We start from the raw sequence: 18236 nt of genomic DNA on the forward strand, positions 1-18236 counted from the left end.
GGAAAAACTCAGGCTGTTTTCTCTGGAGCAATGGAGGCTGAGGGGAGACTTGGAAGAAGTTTATAAAATTATGAGATGCACAGATAGGGTTGGGGATCAGAATCTTTTTCCCCAGGGTTGAAATATCTAGTACAAGGGGAGATGTATTTAAAGGGAGAGGGGGAAAGTTCAAAGGAGATGTGATGGGCACGTCTTTTACACAGAGAGCTGTAGGAGTCTGAAATGTGCTGCCAGGGAGTGCTGGTAGAGGCAGATACGATATGATTTTTAAGGGACTTTTAGATAATTACATGAATATGCAAGGAATGGAGGGATATGGACCAAGGGATTAGTTTCATTTGGCATCATGTTCGGCACAACATCATGGGCCAAGGGGCCCGTTCCTGTTCTATGTTCTAAAACCCACAGTGTGTATACACAGAACGGTGATGTTTCAGGTTGATCACTTTTCTTCAGACCTCAGTCAATCTCAGTGCTGTCAGGGCTGGAGCCAGATATGGATCCAGATTGGTCAAGGCATCAAGTGGACAAGGACATCGGTGAAGTGGTGGGTTTCAACAACAATCAAAGTACCTCACCTTTACAGAGTTGAGCTTTTAATTTCCAGGCTAATTTTAAACTGAAACTACATCCTAAGCACCTTGTTGCCTGTTTTATGAGTTCAATGACAGAACAACAATTCCTGTTGCACGGCAATCCACTGGCACCGAGAAACTTACCTTCCTGATGGAATCCTCAGCATCAGAAGTGTTATTCCTGGCCTTTTGCAGTGATTCCTCAGCTAACACCAGCTTGGAGTTTGCATCTTCCACACTGAGTTTTACCTCAGTCACATCACCATTTACCTCTGCAGCTCGATTCCTGGAAAACACAAGAAAAATCAAAATAGACAGAAATGAGTGGGCGAGATGAGGAGCCTGTGACAGGCCCCTGTGACCTTGATGTGAATATCCACAGAACCCTGACAGAGGTAGGGCAGGTAGATAAGATGATTAAGAAAGCATATGGGATAGTTTTCTCCTTATTCATTGCGGCACAGAATCCAAGAGCAGGGTGGTGATGTTGGAGCTGTACAGGACTCTGGTCGGGTCACAGCTGGAGTACTGTGTGCAGTTCTTGTCTCTGCACTATAGGAAGGATGGGATTGCTCTAGAGGGGGAAGAGAGGAGATTGTCCAGGATGTTGCTCACTGGATACACTGGGGCTGATGAGAGGGTTGTTGTTTGAAGTCTACAACTTTATGAGGGACATTGATAGTAGGGAGGAAGGGGTGTGTGTGTGTCCGTGTGCACGTGAATTGAGCACGTGAAGTGTGTGTGTGTGTATCCGTGTGCACGTGAAGTGTGTGTGTGTGTGTGTGTACGTGAAGTGTGTGTGTGTGTATGTGAAGTATGTGTGTGTGTGTGCACGTGAAGTGTGTGTGCACGTGAAGTGTGTGTGTGTGTGCACGTGAAGTGTGTGTGTGCCCGCATGGTAGGGGCAGTGACCAGGGGGATACATTTACAATAAGACTTAGAAGCGTAAGAGTGCAGTTGAGGAGACAGTTCGTACCCAGAGGTTGGTGGGAACTTGGAACTCACTGTCTGAAAAAGTGACTAAGTCAGATCCTCTGGTAACAGTTAAGCAGCATTTAGATATTCACTTGCATTTCCACCGCCAGCACAATGGGCCAAATGGGATGAGTGTAAAGTCAGAATTTTGTTGACTGGTGCAGACATGATGGCCTAAGTGCGGTCCTTCAGTACTGTAAAGGATTGAGACTAGACAGGGTCGGAAAACCCAGAGAGAAACCCAGAGTCAAACACAAACATACACAAACCATGGCGGGCTGAGGATAGGCGAGGGAGAACAAGCAGGAAAGGGAATGGTGTAACTGGGCTTTAAAGAACAAAAAGGAAGATGTATTGTGGAAATAATGTGGATATTACTGTCAAGCTGCGACATTACTGACAAGCTGTTCAACACGAGAGGCATTGCTGCCCTCCTATTTCTTTCCTTGGCCCAATTATACTGTACAGACACCTGGGGATGATCTCCTTTACAATGACCTTTGCTTGCACTTCCTTGCTCACTCCCTCTTCTCCTCCCTGTGGCTTCACCCCTTCTATCACTTATGTGTTTCCCTCTTTGCCTCCCTTACTTCTAATCCCTTTCTTTCCCTCTCTCCCCTCTTTCTCCCCATCCCTCAGTATCTCTCCATTCTGCCCCTCAGTTGTATTCCACTCCCCATCGTACTAGTCCCCTCACCCTCCGTTCCCTCTCCCCACCCCAAACACTGCACCAACACTCACTTCACTTTCTCAGCCCGTTGCAGCAGTTGCTGAGCGAGCTGTAGATTTCGCGATGTGTCGTTGAGGATTGTGTCGACGTTCTTGATGTTTGCCATGGTGTCTTTAATGTCCTGCAGGATCCTGCGAATGTCCAGCAAGCTGACAGGGAACGAGATGTTCAGGACCATGTTGGCCAACAGCTCAATGCTTTCTGGGTCTGCGCCTTCCTCTGGGAAACAAGCAACATTCAGTCAGGGAGAATGTTTGAAACAGCTCCCCACAGCATTACTAATCGCAACCAGTGGGTGGGATGAGCCCTGGGATGGAGGGATTATCTTATCAGCAAAGGTTCCACAGACTCACTCTACTCACACAACTCTACTCACTGGAGTTTCGAAGAATGAGAGGTGATCTCATTGAAACATATCACATTCTTAAGGTGCTTGACAGGGCCAATGTTGAGGGGATGTTTGCCCTCTTGGGAAAGTCTATGACCAGAGGGCATAGTCTCAGAATAAATTTAAGACAGAGATGAGGAGGAATTTCTTCCCTCAGAGGACTGAGAGTCATTGGAACATTTTGACACAGAGAGCAGTGGGGCAGATCCCTTCTGTATATTCAAGGATGAGATCGATAGATTCTTGATCACTCGGGGAATCAAGGGTTACAGGGAAGGGGCAGGAAATGTGGAGTTGAAATGCCCATCAGTCATGATTAAATGGCGGAGTGGACTCGATGGGCCGAATGGCCTTACCTCCACTCCTATACCATATGGTCTTATGGAAAGTGGGTGTGAGAAATGTCAGATTAGCTGTGATCTTATTGAATGGTGGAGCAGGCTCGAAGGGCTGAATGGCCTACTATTCCTATTTCTGATGGTTTTATGGGTCTGTCTCATTCGGCTCTTTGGAGAGACGATCTCCAGAGGAGGAGAGGTCAGTGACTCGGCTGGGTGTTCAGTGCTCGTGTCATGGTGTAGGAGCAGTTGGCAGGATGTGTCAGAGAGCTGGTGTTCTGCCTTTTCTGGATGAAATCTCTTATCTGCACAACAAACCCATCTTCAGCTGAAGTTAGTCACTGTTGCTGAAGGAAGGCCATCTCTCTGTTGCTGACCATTCCTTGTCAATGTTCTTGGGAACACCAACACAGGTGGGAGTGCACGTTGTGAGGATGACACAGAGTCTGCAGAGGGATATAAACAGGGTAAGTGAGTTGGCAAGAACTTGACAGACGGGACGTAATGTGGGGAAATGCTAACTTGTGCATTTCGGTGGAAGAATAGAGGAGCTAACTATCATTTAATTGGCAAAAGACTTTACAAAGACTTGCAGCACAGAGGGATTTGGGAATCCTTGCCCATGAATCACAAAAAAAATAAAAATCCCATCCCAAGTTCAGCAGGTAATAGAGAAGGCAAATTGAATGTTGGCCTTTATTTCAAAGGGAATGGAATTAGGGAGGTTTTGCTAAAACTATACATGGCACAAGTCAGATCACAGCAGGAATACTGTGAACTCCTATGTAAGAGACGATAGACTGGTAGTAGAGCTAGGCAAAAGCGAGGACACAGATGCTAGAAACCAGAGTTTAGATTAGAGTGGTGCTGGAAAAGCACAGCAGGTCAGGCAGCATCATTGGTAGTGGAGCTAGCCCAGGGAAGGTTCTTAGATACATCGCAGGAGCGGGAGGAGGCCATGTTGCTCTTTGAACCTGCTCTGTCTGGTCAATCTGATCCTGACCAATCAGTTATCTCAGTGCCATAATCCTGCTTTCTCCCCATATCCCTGGATGCCTTTGCTATCCATCAATTATCAATGTCTTTATTGAATATATTCAAAGACCAAAACTCCACAGCCTCCTGTGGTCGAGAATCCCACAGGTTCACCACCCTCTGACTGAAGAAATGTTTCCTCTTTACCCCGTATCCTGAGACAGTGTCCCCTGGTTCTAGACGCCCTCACCCAGAGGAAACCTCCTCCCTGCAGCTGCTCTGTGCAGTCCAACTCGAACTTGATGAGTTTCTATCAGATCTCCTCTCATCCTTTAAACTTTCCTGAATGTAGGCCCAGGTGAACCAATTTCTCCTCATACACCAATCCTGCCATCCCCAGTATTAGCCCAAGATGGCGACAGGGTAGGGCTCCTGAGCCAAACCTCCTCTGCTCCATCCACTTCATTTCTTCTTTTTTTCTCGTTTCATGGTTTTCTTTCCTTTCTACTTACCTCCCGCCCTAGGACGGCTTCAGTGGCAGTGAGCTGGGCCAGCATGGACTCCCAGGCTCGAGGTGAGGGGGCAGTGCGGGGGACTCCCAGGCTCGAGGTGAGGGGGCAGTGCGGGGGCTCCCGGTCTCGAGGTGAGGGGGCAGTGCGGGGGACTCCTGGTCTTGAGGTGAGGGGGCAGTGTGGGGGACTCCTGGTCTCGAGGTGAGGGGGCAGTGTGGGGGACTCCTGGTCTCGAGGTGAGGGGGCAGTGTGGGGGACTTCTCGTCTCGAGGTGAGGGGGCAGTGCGGGGCACTCCCGGTCTCGAGGTGAGGGGGCAGTGTGGGGGACTCCCAGTCTCGAGGTGAGGGGGCAGTGCGGGGGACTTCTGGTCTCGAGGTGAGGGGGCAGTGCGGGGGACTCCCGGTCTCAAGGTGAGGGGGCAGTGCGGGGGACTCCCGGTCTCGAGGTGAGGGGGCAGTGCGGGGGACTCCCAGTCTCGAGGTGAGGGGGCAGTGCGGGGGACTCCCGGTCTCGAGGTGAGGGGGCAGTGTGGGGGACTCCCGGTCTCGAGGTGAGGGGGCAGTGCGGGGGACTCCCGGTCTCGAGGTGAGGGGGCAGTGTGGGGGACTCCCGGTCTCGAGGTGAGGGGGCAGTGTGGGGACTCCCGGTCTCGAGGTGAGGGGGCAGTGTGGGGGACTCCCGGTCTCGAGGTGAAGGGGGCAGTGTGGGGGACTCCCGGTCTCGAGGTGAGGGGGCAGTGTGGGGGACTCCAGGTCTTGAGGTGACAGGCAGTGTGGGGGACTCCCGGTCTCGAGGTGAGGGGGCAGTGTGGGGGACTCACGGTCTCGAGGTGAGGGGCAATGCAGAGGACTCCTGGTCTCGATGTGACAGGCAGTGCGGGGACTCCTGGTCTCGAGGTGAGGAGCAGTGCGGGGGACTCCCGGTCTCAAGATGAGGGGCAGTGCGGGAACTCCCAGTCTCGAAGTGAGGGGCAGTGCAGGGACTCCCAATCTCGAGGTGAGGGGCAGTGCGGGGACTCCCAGTCTTGAGGTGAGGGGCAGTGCGGGGACTCCCAGTCTTGAGGTGCGGGGCAATGCGGGGACTCCCGGCCTCAAGGTGAGGGGCAGCGCTGGGACTCCTGGCGTCAAGGTGAGGGGTAGTGCTGGGACTCCTGGGATTGAGGTGAGTGGCAGTGAGGGGACTCCCAGGATCGAGGTGAGCGACAGTGAGGGGACTCCCAGTCTTGAGTTGATGGGCAGTGTGGGGACTCCTGGTCTCGAGGTGAGCGGCAGTGCGGGTCGGTCTGTTCCATCTGGTTTCTTCTTGTTTCTCTTTCTCTGCTTTAGAAGAACTGTAATGCTGAACTTTTAACTTTATTTCTTAATTTTTTTCTAATTTATACCTAAAGATTTGGTCCTGGGTATCTTTCTACCTGAGATGGTGCAGGAAATGGTGACTTTGTGCACTTTTCACTGTGCTCCTGTACTTGAGTACACGTGACAATAAAACATAATTCTAATTCTAGTGTGCAACTGTGGCACTCCCCCTCTATGGGAAGTTTATCCCTTCTTAGATAAGGAGACCAAAACTGCACACAGTGTTCCAGAGGAGCTCTGACTAAGACTTTGTATAACTGCAGTAAGATATCCCTCCTTCTGAACTGAAATCCTCTCGCAATGAAGGTCAATATATGCTTAGGACCAGACCGGTCAGGAGAGTCGAGAGTGTGGTGCTGGAAAAGCACAGCAGGTCAGGCAGCATCCGAGGAGCAGGAGAATTGATGTCTCGGGAAAAAGTCCTTTGTCAGGAATAATGAAGGGCTTTTGCCCGAAACATCGACTCTCCTGCTCCTCGGATGCTGCCTGACCTGCTGCACTTTTCCAGCACCCTACTCTCAAATCTAATCTCCAGCATCTGCAGTCCTGACTTTTGTTCAGGAGAGATGTTAGGAAACATTTCACACACACAAAGGGTGGGAGCGGTTTAGAATCTCATCCACAAACAGCAGGGGATGCTGAATCAGGTGTTAGCTTTAAATCCGAGATAGATACATTTTGTTAAGTAAAGGGATATGGGCCAAAGGCAGGTATATGGAGTTAGGCCTCAGACCAGCCATGATTCATTAAATGTTGGAACAGGCTTGAGGGGCTGAATGGCCAACTGCTATTCCTGTGTGCCTGCCTGTCTACATTCACTGTCCAAAGACACACAGGTCCCTTTGTACATCCACACTTCCCAAGATATTCCTGCTTAACTAATACTTGGTCTTGTAGTTGTTTTAGACTGAAGGGCGGCACGGTGGCACAGTGGTTAGCACTGCTGCCTCAGAGTGCCAGGGACCCGGGTTCAATTCCCGACTCAGGCGATTGACTGTGTGGAGTTTGCACATTCTCTCCCCGTGTCTGCGTGGGTTTCCTCCGGGTGCTCCCACAATCCAAAAAAGTGCAGGTTAGGTGGATTGGTCATGCTAAATTGCCCATAGTGTTAGGTGAAGGGGTAAAGGTAGGGGAATGGGTCTGGGTGGGTGGCGGGTCGGTGTGGACTTGTTGGGCTGAAGGGTCTGTTTCCACACGGTAAGTAATTTATGTATATGTCACGTTGTGCTGTATTCTGCCATGTGTTTGCCCACTCCCCCAACTTGTCTCAATCACCCTGAAGCCTCTTTGCGTCCTCCTCACAATCCAATCCAGCTCTGTGTTGTCAGCAAACTTGAAAATATTGAGTTTGGTTCCCTCATCCAGGTCATTGATACATTTTATGAATAGCTGGGGCCCCAGCACTCACCCTTATGGTACACCCACAGTCACTGCCTGCAGCCTGGGAAAATATCCATTTACTCTCACTCTCTGCTTCCTGTCTGATAACCAACCCCTCCTGGTATATTACCCCCAATCCCATCATTCAGGACCTGTTTTTGAAATCTTTTAAATCCAAATACTCCACATCCATTGTTTCTCCATTATCTATTCTATTAGTTACATTCTCAAAAACCTCGTTAAGCATCGGCTCCCATTCATAAAGCTACGCTTGATTTGTCTAATTATACTAAGGCTTTCTCAGTATTTTCCCCGTGTGGGAGAGTCTAGGACCAGAGGGGCATCATCTCAGAGTAAGGGGTCACCCATTGAAGATAGAGATGGAGAGGAATTTCTTCCCTTAGAGGGGAGTGAATCTGTGGAATTCTTTCCCACAGAGGGCTGTTGGGGCTGGGTCATTCAGGATACTCAAGGCTGAGACAGACAGATTTTTAATAAGGAAGGGGATCGAGGGTTAAGGGGGAGAGACAGGAAGGTGGGGTTGAGGATGATCAGATCAGCCACGATCTCACTGATTTGTATCTCAAACCCCATGGGCTGAATGGCCTACTTTGGCTGTTTTGTTTTATGGGGTTTTTTGTATCGAACCCCGTGCTGTCCCTGTCCTGGGGAGTGTTTGATGGGGGACAGTGTAGAGGGGGGTTTACTCTGTATCTAACCCTGTGCTGTCCCTGTCCTGGGAGTGTTTGATGGGGGACAGTGTAGAGGGGGGTTTACTCTGTATCTAACCCTGTGCTGTCCCTGTCCTGGGAGTGTTTGATGGGGGACAGTGTAGAGGGAGCTTTACTCTGTATCCACCCCGTGCTGTCCCTGTCCTGGGAGTGTTTGATGGGGGACAGTGTAGAGGGAGCTTTACTCTGTATCTACCCCGTGCTGTCCCTGTCCTGGGAGTGTTTGATGGGGGGACAGTGTAGAGGGAGCTTTACTCTGTGTCTAACCCCGTGCTGTCCCTGTCCTGGGAGTGTTTGATGGGGGACTGTGTAGAGGGAGCTTTACTCTGTATCTAACCCCGTGCTGTCCCTGTCCTGGGAGTGTTTGATGGGGGACAGTGTAGAGGGAGCTTTACTCTGTATCTAACTCCATGCTGTCCCTGTCCTGGGAGTGTTTGATGGGGGACAGTGTAGAGGGTGCTTTACTCTGTATATAACCCTGTGCTGTCCCTGTCCTGGGAGTGTTTGATGGGGGACAGTGTAGAGGGAGCTTTACTCTGTATCTAACCCCGTGCTGTCCCTGTCCTGGGAGTGTTTGATGGGGGACAGTGTAGAGGGAGCTTTACTCTGTATCTAACCCCATGCTGTCCCTGTCCTGGGAGTGTTTGATGGGGGACAGTGTAGAGGGAGCTTTACTCTGTATCTAACTCCATGCTGTCCCTGTCCTGGGAATGATTGATGGACACATGTAGAGGGAGCTTTATTTTTAGTCTAAAAGAGCAGAGGGAGCATAACCCACCATTGAGAAAGTCTTTCACCGCCTTAATGAATTTGCGTAGATCATCCACTGTGGCTGTGATGTGGGTTTTTGTGTCGGATGCTTTCTGCAGTGTAGCGGCAGCTTTAGATTTTGACTCTTCAGCTTGGCTGTGTATCTCCTCAATCTGTGGAAAGATACAGAGCATCAGTATTCTGAATGCATGCTCCTCAACACTTGGTGAGACCACCCAGCAGCAAATGTGTGGCTATTCATCTCCTCCTACACACCTCAGGCCAGTGCCTCATTCAAACCAAACTTCCCAACTTAGAGACAGAATAACAGAGCCCACCACATTCCCTGCCGGACACTGGAGCGGTTTCCTGTTGGACATTGCAGGAGATTGCAACCAATAGATAGTGTAGGGGGAGGAGAATTCTGAAATGTTAGGTAAAGGTCTCTGATTAAATGCCAGTCACCTATCTCATATCAGCTTGAGAGAAAATTAATGCTGGATTCAAAATGGCATTGAGGGTGAGTTGGAGGTTTGGATTAGGAGTTGGCTGGCTGGAAGAAGACAGAGGGTAGTAGTTGATGGCAAAGGTTCATCTTGGAGTGCCGTCACTAGCGGTGTTCCGCAAGGATCTGTTTTGGGACCATTGCTGTTTGTCATTTTTATAAATGACCTGGAGGAGGGGTTAGAAAGTTGGGTGAGCAAGTTTGCGGATGATACGAAAGTCGGAGGAGTTGTAGATAGTGAGGAAGGATGTGGCAGGTTACAGCGGGATATAGATAAGCTGCAGAACTGGGCAGAAAGGTGGCAAATGGAGTTCAATGTAGCTAAGTGTGAGGTGATTCACTTTGGTAAGAGTAATAAAAAGATGGGGTACTGGGCTAACGGTCGGATACTTGGTAGTGTGGAGGAGCAGAGGGATCTTGGTGTCCATGTACACAAATCTTTGAAAGTTGCCACCCAGGTAAATAGTACGGTGAAGAAGGCATATGGCGTACTGGCTTTTATTGGTAGAGGAATTGAGTTCCGGAGTACTGAGGTCATGTTGCAGTTGTATAAGACTCTGGTGCGGCCACATCTGGAGTATTGTGTGCAGTTTTGGTCGCCATACTATAGGAAGGATGTGGAGGCACTGGAACGGGTGCAGAGGAGGTTTACCAGGATGTTGCCTGGTATGGTAGAAAGATCGTATGAGGAAAGGCTGAGGCACTTGGGGTTGTTTTCATTGGAGAAAATAAGGTTTAGGGGTGACTTGATAGAGGTGTATAAGATGATTAGGGGTTTAGATAGGGTCGACAGTGAGAACCTTTTTCCACGTATGGAGTCAGCTATTACAAGGGGGCATAGCTTTAAATTAAGGGGGCGTAGGTATAGGACAGATGTTAGGGGTAGGTTCTTTACTCAGCGAGTCGTGAGTTCATGGAATGTCCTGCCAGTAGCAGTGGTGGACTCTCCCTCATTATGGGCATTTAAGCGGGCATTGGATAGGCATATGGAGGATAGTGGGCTAGTGTAGGTTAGGTGGGCTTGGATCGGCGCAACATCGAGGGCCGAAGGGCCTGTACTGCGCTGTATTCTTCTATGTTCTATGTTCTAAAACACAGACTGTTTCTCTCTTGCCACATGCTGTTGGACATGCTGAGATTGTTCAGCACTGTCTGAATTATTTCAGATTTCCAGCGTCCACCGTATTTTGCTTTCATTGTTGTCCCATGGAAGAAGAACAGAAATAGCATCGTTAAAGCAGATTAACGGTCTCAAATGTTGGTGTCCATATCTGATGTGATTGTACTCCTGCCTCAGAAACTGTCACTGTCCAGTAACACTGATTCCCAGATGTTAGGATGAATTATCCTCATGGCTCTGCACTGAGTGTTTTCTGTAATTCTCCCTCTTCTTCTTCCCTTTTCCTTCATCCATTGCATCTTCGTCTACATACCCACCCATCATACTGCATTCCTCCACTCCCCAGCTTCTCTGCTTCTCCTGTATTCCCCATGTATCCCTCAATCTCATTCCTTCTCCCTCACTGTCCCATTCCCATGTCGCTCCCTGCTCTCTCTCTCTTTCCTCTCTGCATTGCTACCTACCCTTTGAGAGACAGAGTCGAGTTGGTTCTGAATGTCCTGCAGCATGATGGTTGAGTTGGTTGCTCTCTGCAGAGCCTCCATGGATTCACTGAGAGCCCCAGAGCAGCTCTCTCCTCCACACTGACGATTCCCCGCATCATCCTGACAATTGGCACCGCCGCACGGGTCTGTATCGCAGCTCTGGCCCCTGGACGAACCACACACCTGGATCGCAACAGTAAACACAGTCAGAAAAAGTACCCAGCAGGGAGTGAGCTTTCACTGAACTGGCTCAAACATATTTTCTTAAATCAAGAACCAAACGTGTGGCCATTACTCCAGATGTGCACTTGCCAATTGCTAGGTCAACCAAATGGAACCACCTTGGCTTTTACATTCCATTCCCGGTGCAATAAAAATAACATTCCGTTCCAATCCACTTGCTGAAGCTGATACTAATTTTTTGAATCTCATGTACAAGATCCCTATGTACTCCTGTGTTATGTAATCTCACTCGATTTAAATAGAGTTATACAGCACAGAAACAGACCCTTCGGTCCAACTCATTCATGCTGACCAAGTTCCCCAAACTAAACTCGTCCCATGTAACGAGGGGTTCTCAGGGAGGACCACTCGATCTGGAACATGAACTTTGATTTCTCTCCACAGATGCTGCTAGACATGCTGAGCTTTATCAGCAGTTTCTGTTTTTGTTTCTGATTTCCAGCATCTGCAGTTGTTTATTTTTGTGCCCCATTTGCCTCTGTTTCTGTACGTCTGTTCTTCCTGATAAAGTCAATAAATTCACATTCACCCACATTATGTTTCATCTGCCAAACTGTTGCCCAATTACTTCACCTGGGAGCAAGTGAGGACTGCAGGTGCTGGAGATCAGAGCTGAAATATGTGTTGCTGGAAAAGTGCAGCAGGTCAGGCAGCATCCAAGAAGCAGGAGAATCGAAGTTTCGGGCATGAGCCCTTCTTCAGGAATGAGGAAAGTGTGTCCAGCAGGCTAAGATAAAAGGTAGGGAGGAGGGACTTGGAGGAGGGGCGTTGGAAATGCGATAGGTGGAAGGAGGTCAAGGTGAGGGTGATAGGCCGGAGTGGGGGTTGGGGGCAGAGAGGTCAGGAAGAAGATTGCAGGTTAGGAAGGTGGTGCTGAGTTCGAGGGTTGGGACTGAGATAAGATGGGGGGAGGGGAAATGAGGAAACTGGAGAAATCTGAGTTCATCCCTTGTGGTTGGAGGGTTCCTAGGCGGAAGATGAGGCGCTCTTCCTCCAACCGTCGTGTTGCTATGGTCTGGCGATGGAGGAGTCCAAGGACCTGCATGTCCTTGGTGGAGTGGGAGGGGGAGTTGAAGTGTTCAGCCACGGGGTGGTTGGGTTGGTTGGTCCGGGTGTCCCAGAGGTGTTCTCTGAAACGTTCCACAAGTAGGCGGCCTGACTCCCCAATATAGAGGAGGCCACATCGGGTGCAGAGGATGCAATAAATGATGTGCGTGGAGGTGCAGGTGAATTTGTGACGGATATGGAAGGATCCCTTGGGGCCTTGGAGGGAGGTGAGGGGGGGAGGTGTGGGCACAAGTTTTGCATTTCTTGCGGTTGCAGGCGAAGGTGCCGGGAGTGGAGGTTGGGTTGGTAGGGGGTGTGGACCTGACGAGGGAGTCGCGGAGGGAATGGTCTTTCCGGAACGCTGATGGGGAAGGGAGGGAAATATATCCCCGCCCCCACGCCCAACTCCACCCCCACGCCCAACTCTGCCCCCATGCCCAAATCCGCCCCCATGCCTAACCCCGCCCCCATGCCTAACCCCGCCCCCACTCCCAGCTCCAGCCCCACACAGGTCCCAGGTCCTAGCTCCCAGCCCTGCCGTGTTTTCACCATCCCTCCAGACCTACCCCTCTCTGAGGATGAAAGATCAGTCCTCAGCAGAGGCCTCAACTTCGTCCCCCTACGGTCCCGGATCAATGAGTTTGACACGCGGCGAGACATCGAACAATTCTTCCGCCGCCTTCGCCTCCGCGCCTACTTCTTCAACCAGGACTCTCGCCCACCCTCTGCCGACCCCTTCTCCCACCTCCAACACACCCCATCCACCTGGACACCCCGTGCTGGCCTCCTACCTGCCCTCGACCTCTTCATAGCAAACTGCCGCCGCGATATTAACCACCTCAACCTCTCCACCCCTCTTACCCACTCCAACCTCTCACCCTCGGAAAGTGCAGCCCTCCACTCCCTCCGCTCTAACCCCAACCTCACTATCAAACCAGCAGACAAGGGAGGCGCGGTAGTAGTTTGGCGCACCGACCTCTACACCGCTGAGGCTAAACGCCAGCTCGCGGACACCTCCTCCTACTGCCCCCTTGACCATGACCCCACTTCCCACCACCAAACCATCATCTCCCAGACCGTCCATAACCTCATCACCTCGGGGGACCTCCCATCCACCGCCTCCAACCTCATAGTCCCACAACCCCGCACCGCCCGCTTCTACCTCCTGCCCAAAATCCACAAACCTGACTGCCCCGGCCGACCCATCGTCTCAGCCTGCTCCTGCCCCACCGAACTCATCTCTGCATACCTCAACACGGTCCTGTCCCCCTTAGTCCAAGAACTCCCCACCTACATTCGGGACACCACCCACGCCCTCCACCTCCTCCATGATTTTCGCTTCCCCGGTCCCCAACGCCTTATCTTCACGATGGACATCCAGTCCCTGTACACCTCCATCCCCCATCACGAAGGACTCAAAGCCCTCCGCTTCTTCCTTTCCCGCCGTACCACCCAGTACCCTTCCACCGACACCCTCCTTCGACTGACTGAACTGGTCCTCACCCTGAACAACTTCTCTTTCCAATCCTCCCACATCCTCCAAACGAAAGGAGTAGCCATGGGCACCCGCATGGGCCCCAGCTATGCCTACCTCTTCGTAGGATATGTGGAACAATCCATCTTCCGCAACTACACTGGCCCCACCCCCCACCTTTTCCTCCGCTACATCGATGACTGTATCGCGCTACCTTGTGCTCCCATGAGGAGGTTGAACAGTTCATCCACTTTACCAACACCTTCCACCCTGACCTCAAATTCACCTGGACCATCTCAGACTCCTCCCTCCCCTTCCTAGACCTTTCCATTTCTATCTCGGGCGACTGAATCAACACGGACATTTACTATAAACTGACTGACTCCCACAGCTACCTAGACTACACCTCCTCCCACCCTGCCCCCTGTAAAAACGCCATCCCATATTCCCAATTTCTTCGCCTCTGCCACATCTGCTCCCAGGAGGACCAATTCCAATACCGAACAACCCAGATGGCCTCCTTCTTCAAAGACCGCAATTTCCTCTCAGACGTGGTTGATGATGCTCTCCACCGCATCTCCTCCACTTCCCGCTCCTCCACCCTTGAACCCCGCCCCTCCAATCGCCACCATGACAGAACCCCACTGGTCCTCACCTACCATCCCACCAATCTCCAGATACATCGTACCATCCTTCGTCATTTCCGCCACCTCCAAACCAGGGATATACTTCCCTCCCCTATCAGCGTTCCGGAAAGACCACTCCCTCCGCGACTCCCTCATCAGGTTCATAAAGCCAAAGTACAAAGGGATCTGGGAGTACTAGTCGAGGATTCTCTAAAGGTAAACATGCAGGTTGAATATGTGATTAAGAAAGCGAATGCAATGTTGTCATTTATCTCAAGAGGGGTTGGAATATAAAAGCACTGTTGTGCTACTGAGACTTTATAAAGCTCTGGTTAGGCCCCATTTGGAGTACTGTGTCCAGTTTTGGGCCCCACACCTCAGGAAGGACATACTGGCACTGGAGCGTGTCCAGCGGAGATTCACACGGATGATCCCTGGAATGGTAGGTCTAACATACGAGGAACGGCTGAGGATCCTGGGATTGTACTCATTAGAGTTTAGAAGGTTAAGGGGAGATCTAATCGAAAGTTACAAGATAATACATGGCCTGGAAAGGGTGGACGCTAGGAAATTGTTTCCGTTAGGACTCCTGGGCACAGCCTTAGAATTAGAGGGGGTAAATTCAGAACAGAAATGCGGAGACATTTCTTCAGCCAGAGAGTGGTGGGCCTGTGGAATTCATTGCCACAGGAGGCCGGGACGCTAAATGTCTTCAAGGCAGAGATTGATAAATTCTTGATGTCACAAGGGCTACGGGGAGAATGCGGGTAAGTGGAGTTGAAATGCCCATCAGCCATGATTAAATGGCGGAGTGGACTTGATGGGCCGAATAGCCTTACTTCCACTCCTATGTCTTATGGTCTTACACCCCCTACCAACCCAACCTCCACTCCCAGCACCTTCCCCTGCAACTGCAAGAAATACAAACCTTGCGCCCACACCTCCCCCGTCACTTCCCTCCAAGGCCCCAAGGGATACTTCCATATCCGCCACAAATTCATCTGCACCTCCACACACATCATTTACTGCATCCGCTGCACCCGATGTGGCCTCCTCTATATTGGGGAGACAGGCCGCCTACTTGCGGAACGTTTCAGAGAACACCTCTGGGACACCCGGACCAATCAACACAACTGCCCCGTGGCTGAACACTTTAACTCCCCCTCCCACTCCGCCAAGGACATGCAGGTCCTTGGCCTCCTCCATCGCCAGACCATGGCAACACCACGCCTGGAGGAAGAGCGCCTCATCTTCCGCCTAGGGAACCCTCCAACCACAAGGGATGAACTCGGATTTCTCCAGCTTCCTCATTTCCCCTCCCCCACCTTATCTCAGTCCCAACCCTCGGACTCAGTACCACCTTCTTGACCTGCAATCTTCTTCCCGACCTCTCCGCCCTCACCCCCTCTCCGGCCTATCACCCTCACCTTAACCTCCTTCCACCTATCGCATTCCCAACGCCCCTCCCCCAAGTCCCTCCTCCCTATCTTATCTTAGCCTGCTTGGTACACCCTCCTCATTCCTGAAGAAGGGCTGATGCCCGAAATGTGATTCTCCTGATCCTTGGATGCTGCCTGACCTGCTGCGCTTTTTCAGCAACACAATTTTCAGCAATTACTTCACCTGTCTAGTTCTCTTCACAGCTGAAATGTGTTGCTGTAAAAGCGCAGCAGGTCAGGCAGCATCCAAGGATCAGGAGAATCGGCGTTTCGGGCACAAGCCCTTCTTCAGGAATGAGGAAAGTGTGTCCAGCAGGCTAAGATAAAAGGTAGGGAGGAGGGACTTGGGAGAGGGGCGTTGGAAATGCGATAGGTGGAAAGAGGTCAAGGTGAGGGTGATAAGTCAGACTGGGGTGGGGGCGGAGAGGTCAGGAAGAAGATTGCAGGTTAGGAAGGCGGTGCTGAGTTCGATGGATTTGACTGAGACAAGGTGGGTGAGGGGAAATGAGGAAACTGGAGAAATCCGAGTTCATCCCTTGTGGTTGGAGGGTTCCTAGGCGGAAGATGAGGCGTTCTTCCTCCAACCGTCGTGTTGTTGTGGTCTGGCGATGGAGGAGTCCAAAGACCTGCATATCCTTGGTGGAGTGGGAGGGGGAGTTGAAGTGTTCAGCCACGGGGTGGTTGGGTTGGTTGGTCTGGGTGTCCCAGAGGTGTTCTCTGAAACGTTCCGCAAGTAGGCGGCCGGTCTCCCCAATATAGAGGAGGCCACATCGGGTGCAGAGGATGCAGTAGATGATGTGTGTGGAGGTGCAGGTGAATTTGTGGCGGATATGGAAGTTTCCTTTGGGGCCTTGGAGGGAGGTGAGGGGGGAGGTGTGGGCGCAAGTCTTGCACCTCCTGCGGTTGCAGGCGAAGGTGCCGGGAGTGGAGGTTGAGTTGGTGGGGGGTGTGGATCTGACGAGGGAGTCACGGAGGGAGTGGTCTTTACGGAATGCTGATAGGGGAGGGGAGAGAAATATATCCTTGGTGGTGGGGTCCGTTTGGAGGTGGCGGAAATGACGGCGGATGATGCGCTGTACATGGAGATTGGTGGGGTGTTGGTGAGGACCAGTGGGGTTCTGTCCTGGTGGCGGTTGGAGGGGCGGGACTCAAGGGCGGAGGAGCGGGAAGTGGAGGAGATGCGGTGGAGGGCATCGTCGACCACGTCGGGGGGAAATTGCGGTCTTTGAAGGAGGAGGCCATCTGGGTTGTACGTTTTTGGAACTGGTCCTCCTGGGAGCAGATGCGGCGGAGACGAAGGAATTGGGAGAATGGGATGGCGTTTTTACAGGGGGCAGGGTGGGAGGAGGTGTAGTCTAGGTAGCTGTGGGAGTCGTCGGTTTGTAGTAGATGTCAGTGTTGATTCGGTCGCCTGAGATAGAAATAGAAAGGTCGAGGAAGGGGAGGGAGGAATCTGAGACTGTCCAGGTGAATTTGAGGTCGGGGTGGAAGGTGTTGGTGAAGTGGATGAACTGTTCAACCTCCTCGTGGGAGCACGAGGCGGCGCCAATACAGTCATCGATGTAGCGGAGGAAAAGGTGGGGGGGTGGGGCCAGTGTAGTTGCGGAAGATGGACTGTTCCACATATCCTACGAAGAGGCAGGCATAGCTGGGGCCCATGCGGGTGCCCATGGCTACTCCTTTGGTTTGGAGGAAGTGGGAGGATTGGAAAGAGAAGTTGTTCAGGGTGAGGACCAGTTCAGTCAGTCGAAGGAGGGTGTCAGTGGAAGGGTACTGGTTGGAAGGGTACTGGTTGGCAGGAAAGGAAGAAGCGGAGGGCTTTGAGTCCTTCGTGATGGGGGAACGGAGGTGTACAGGGATTGAATGTCCATGGTGAAGATAAGGCGTTGGGGACCGGGGAAGCGAAAATCATGGAGGAGGTGGAGGGCATGAGGGGTGTCCCGAACGTAGGTGGGGAGTTCTTGGACTAAGGGGGACAGGACCGTGTCGAGGTATGCAGAGATGAGTTCGGTGGGGCAGGAGCAGGCTGAGATAATTGGTCGGCCGGGACAGTCAGGTTTGTGGATTTTGGGCAGGAGGTAGAAGCGGGAGGTGCGGGGTTGTGGGACTATGAGGTTGGAGGCGGTGGATGGGAGGTCCCCCGAGGTGATGAGGTTATGGATGGTCTGGGAGATGATGGTTTGGTGGTGGGGGGGGGGTGGGGTCATGGTCAAGGGGGCAGTAGGAGGAGGTGTCCGTGAGCTGGCGTTTGGCCTCAGTGGTGTAAAGGTCGGTGCGGCAAACTACTACCGCGCCTCCCTTGTCTGCTGGTTTGATAGTGAGGTTGGGGTTGCAACGGAGGGAGTGGAGGGCTGCGCGTTCCGAGGGTGAGAGGTTGGAGTGGGTGAGAGGGGTGGGGGAGTTCAGGTGGCGATTAATATCGCGGCAGCAGTTGGCTATGAAGAGGTCGAGGGCAGGTAGGAGGCCAGCACGGGGTGTCCAGGTGGATGGGGTGTGTTGGAGGTGGGAGAAGGGGTCGTCAGAGGGTGGGCGAGAGTCTTGATTGAAGAAGTAGGCGCGGAGGCGAAGGCGGCGGAAGAATTGTTCG

General features: G+C 51.9%; 1 protein-coding gene across 2 annotated transcripts in view; it reads right to left on the reverse strand.

Moving 5' to 3' along the window:
- lamb2l (laminin, beta 2-like) overlaps positions 1-18236 on the reverse strand; it is a 206593-nt gene that overhangs the window by 12370 nt on the left and 175987 nt on the right. For both annotated transcript variants that reach the window (XM_087994040.1, XM_087994039.1), the window contains exons 29-32: positions 10800-11003; positions 8739-8883; positions 2292-2499; positions 720-861 (exon numbers count right to left, since the gene is read on the reverse strand). In XM_087994040.1, coding sequence (XP_087850166.1) covers positions 720-861; positions 2292-2499; positions 8739-8883; positions 10800-11003 — 699 coding nt within the window. The remainder of the gene's footprint in view (positions 1-719; positions 862-2291; positions 2500-8738; positions 8884-10799; positions 11004-18236) is intronic.

The sequence above is a fragment of the Chiloscyllium plagiosum genome, unplaced genomic scaffold (assembly GCF_037043375.1).
Source record: "Chiloscyllium plagiosum isolate Xiang-an unplaced genomic scaffold, Cpla_swu_hap1 HiC_scaffold_14, whole genome shotgun sequence".
Taxonomy (NCBI): Eukaryota; Metazoa; Chordata; class Chondrichthyes; order Orectolobiformes; family Hemiscylliidae; genus Chiloscyllium; species Chiloscyllium plagiosum.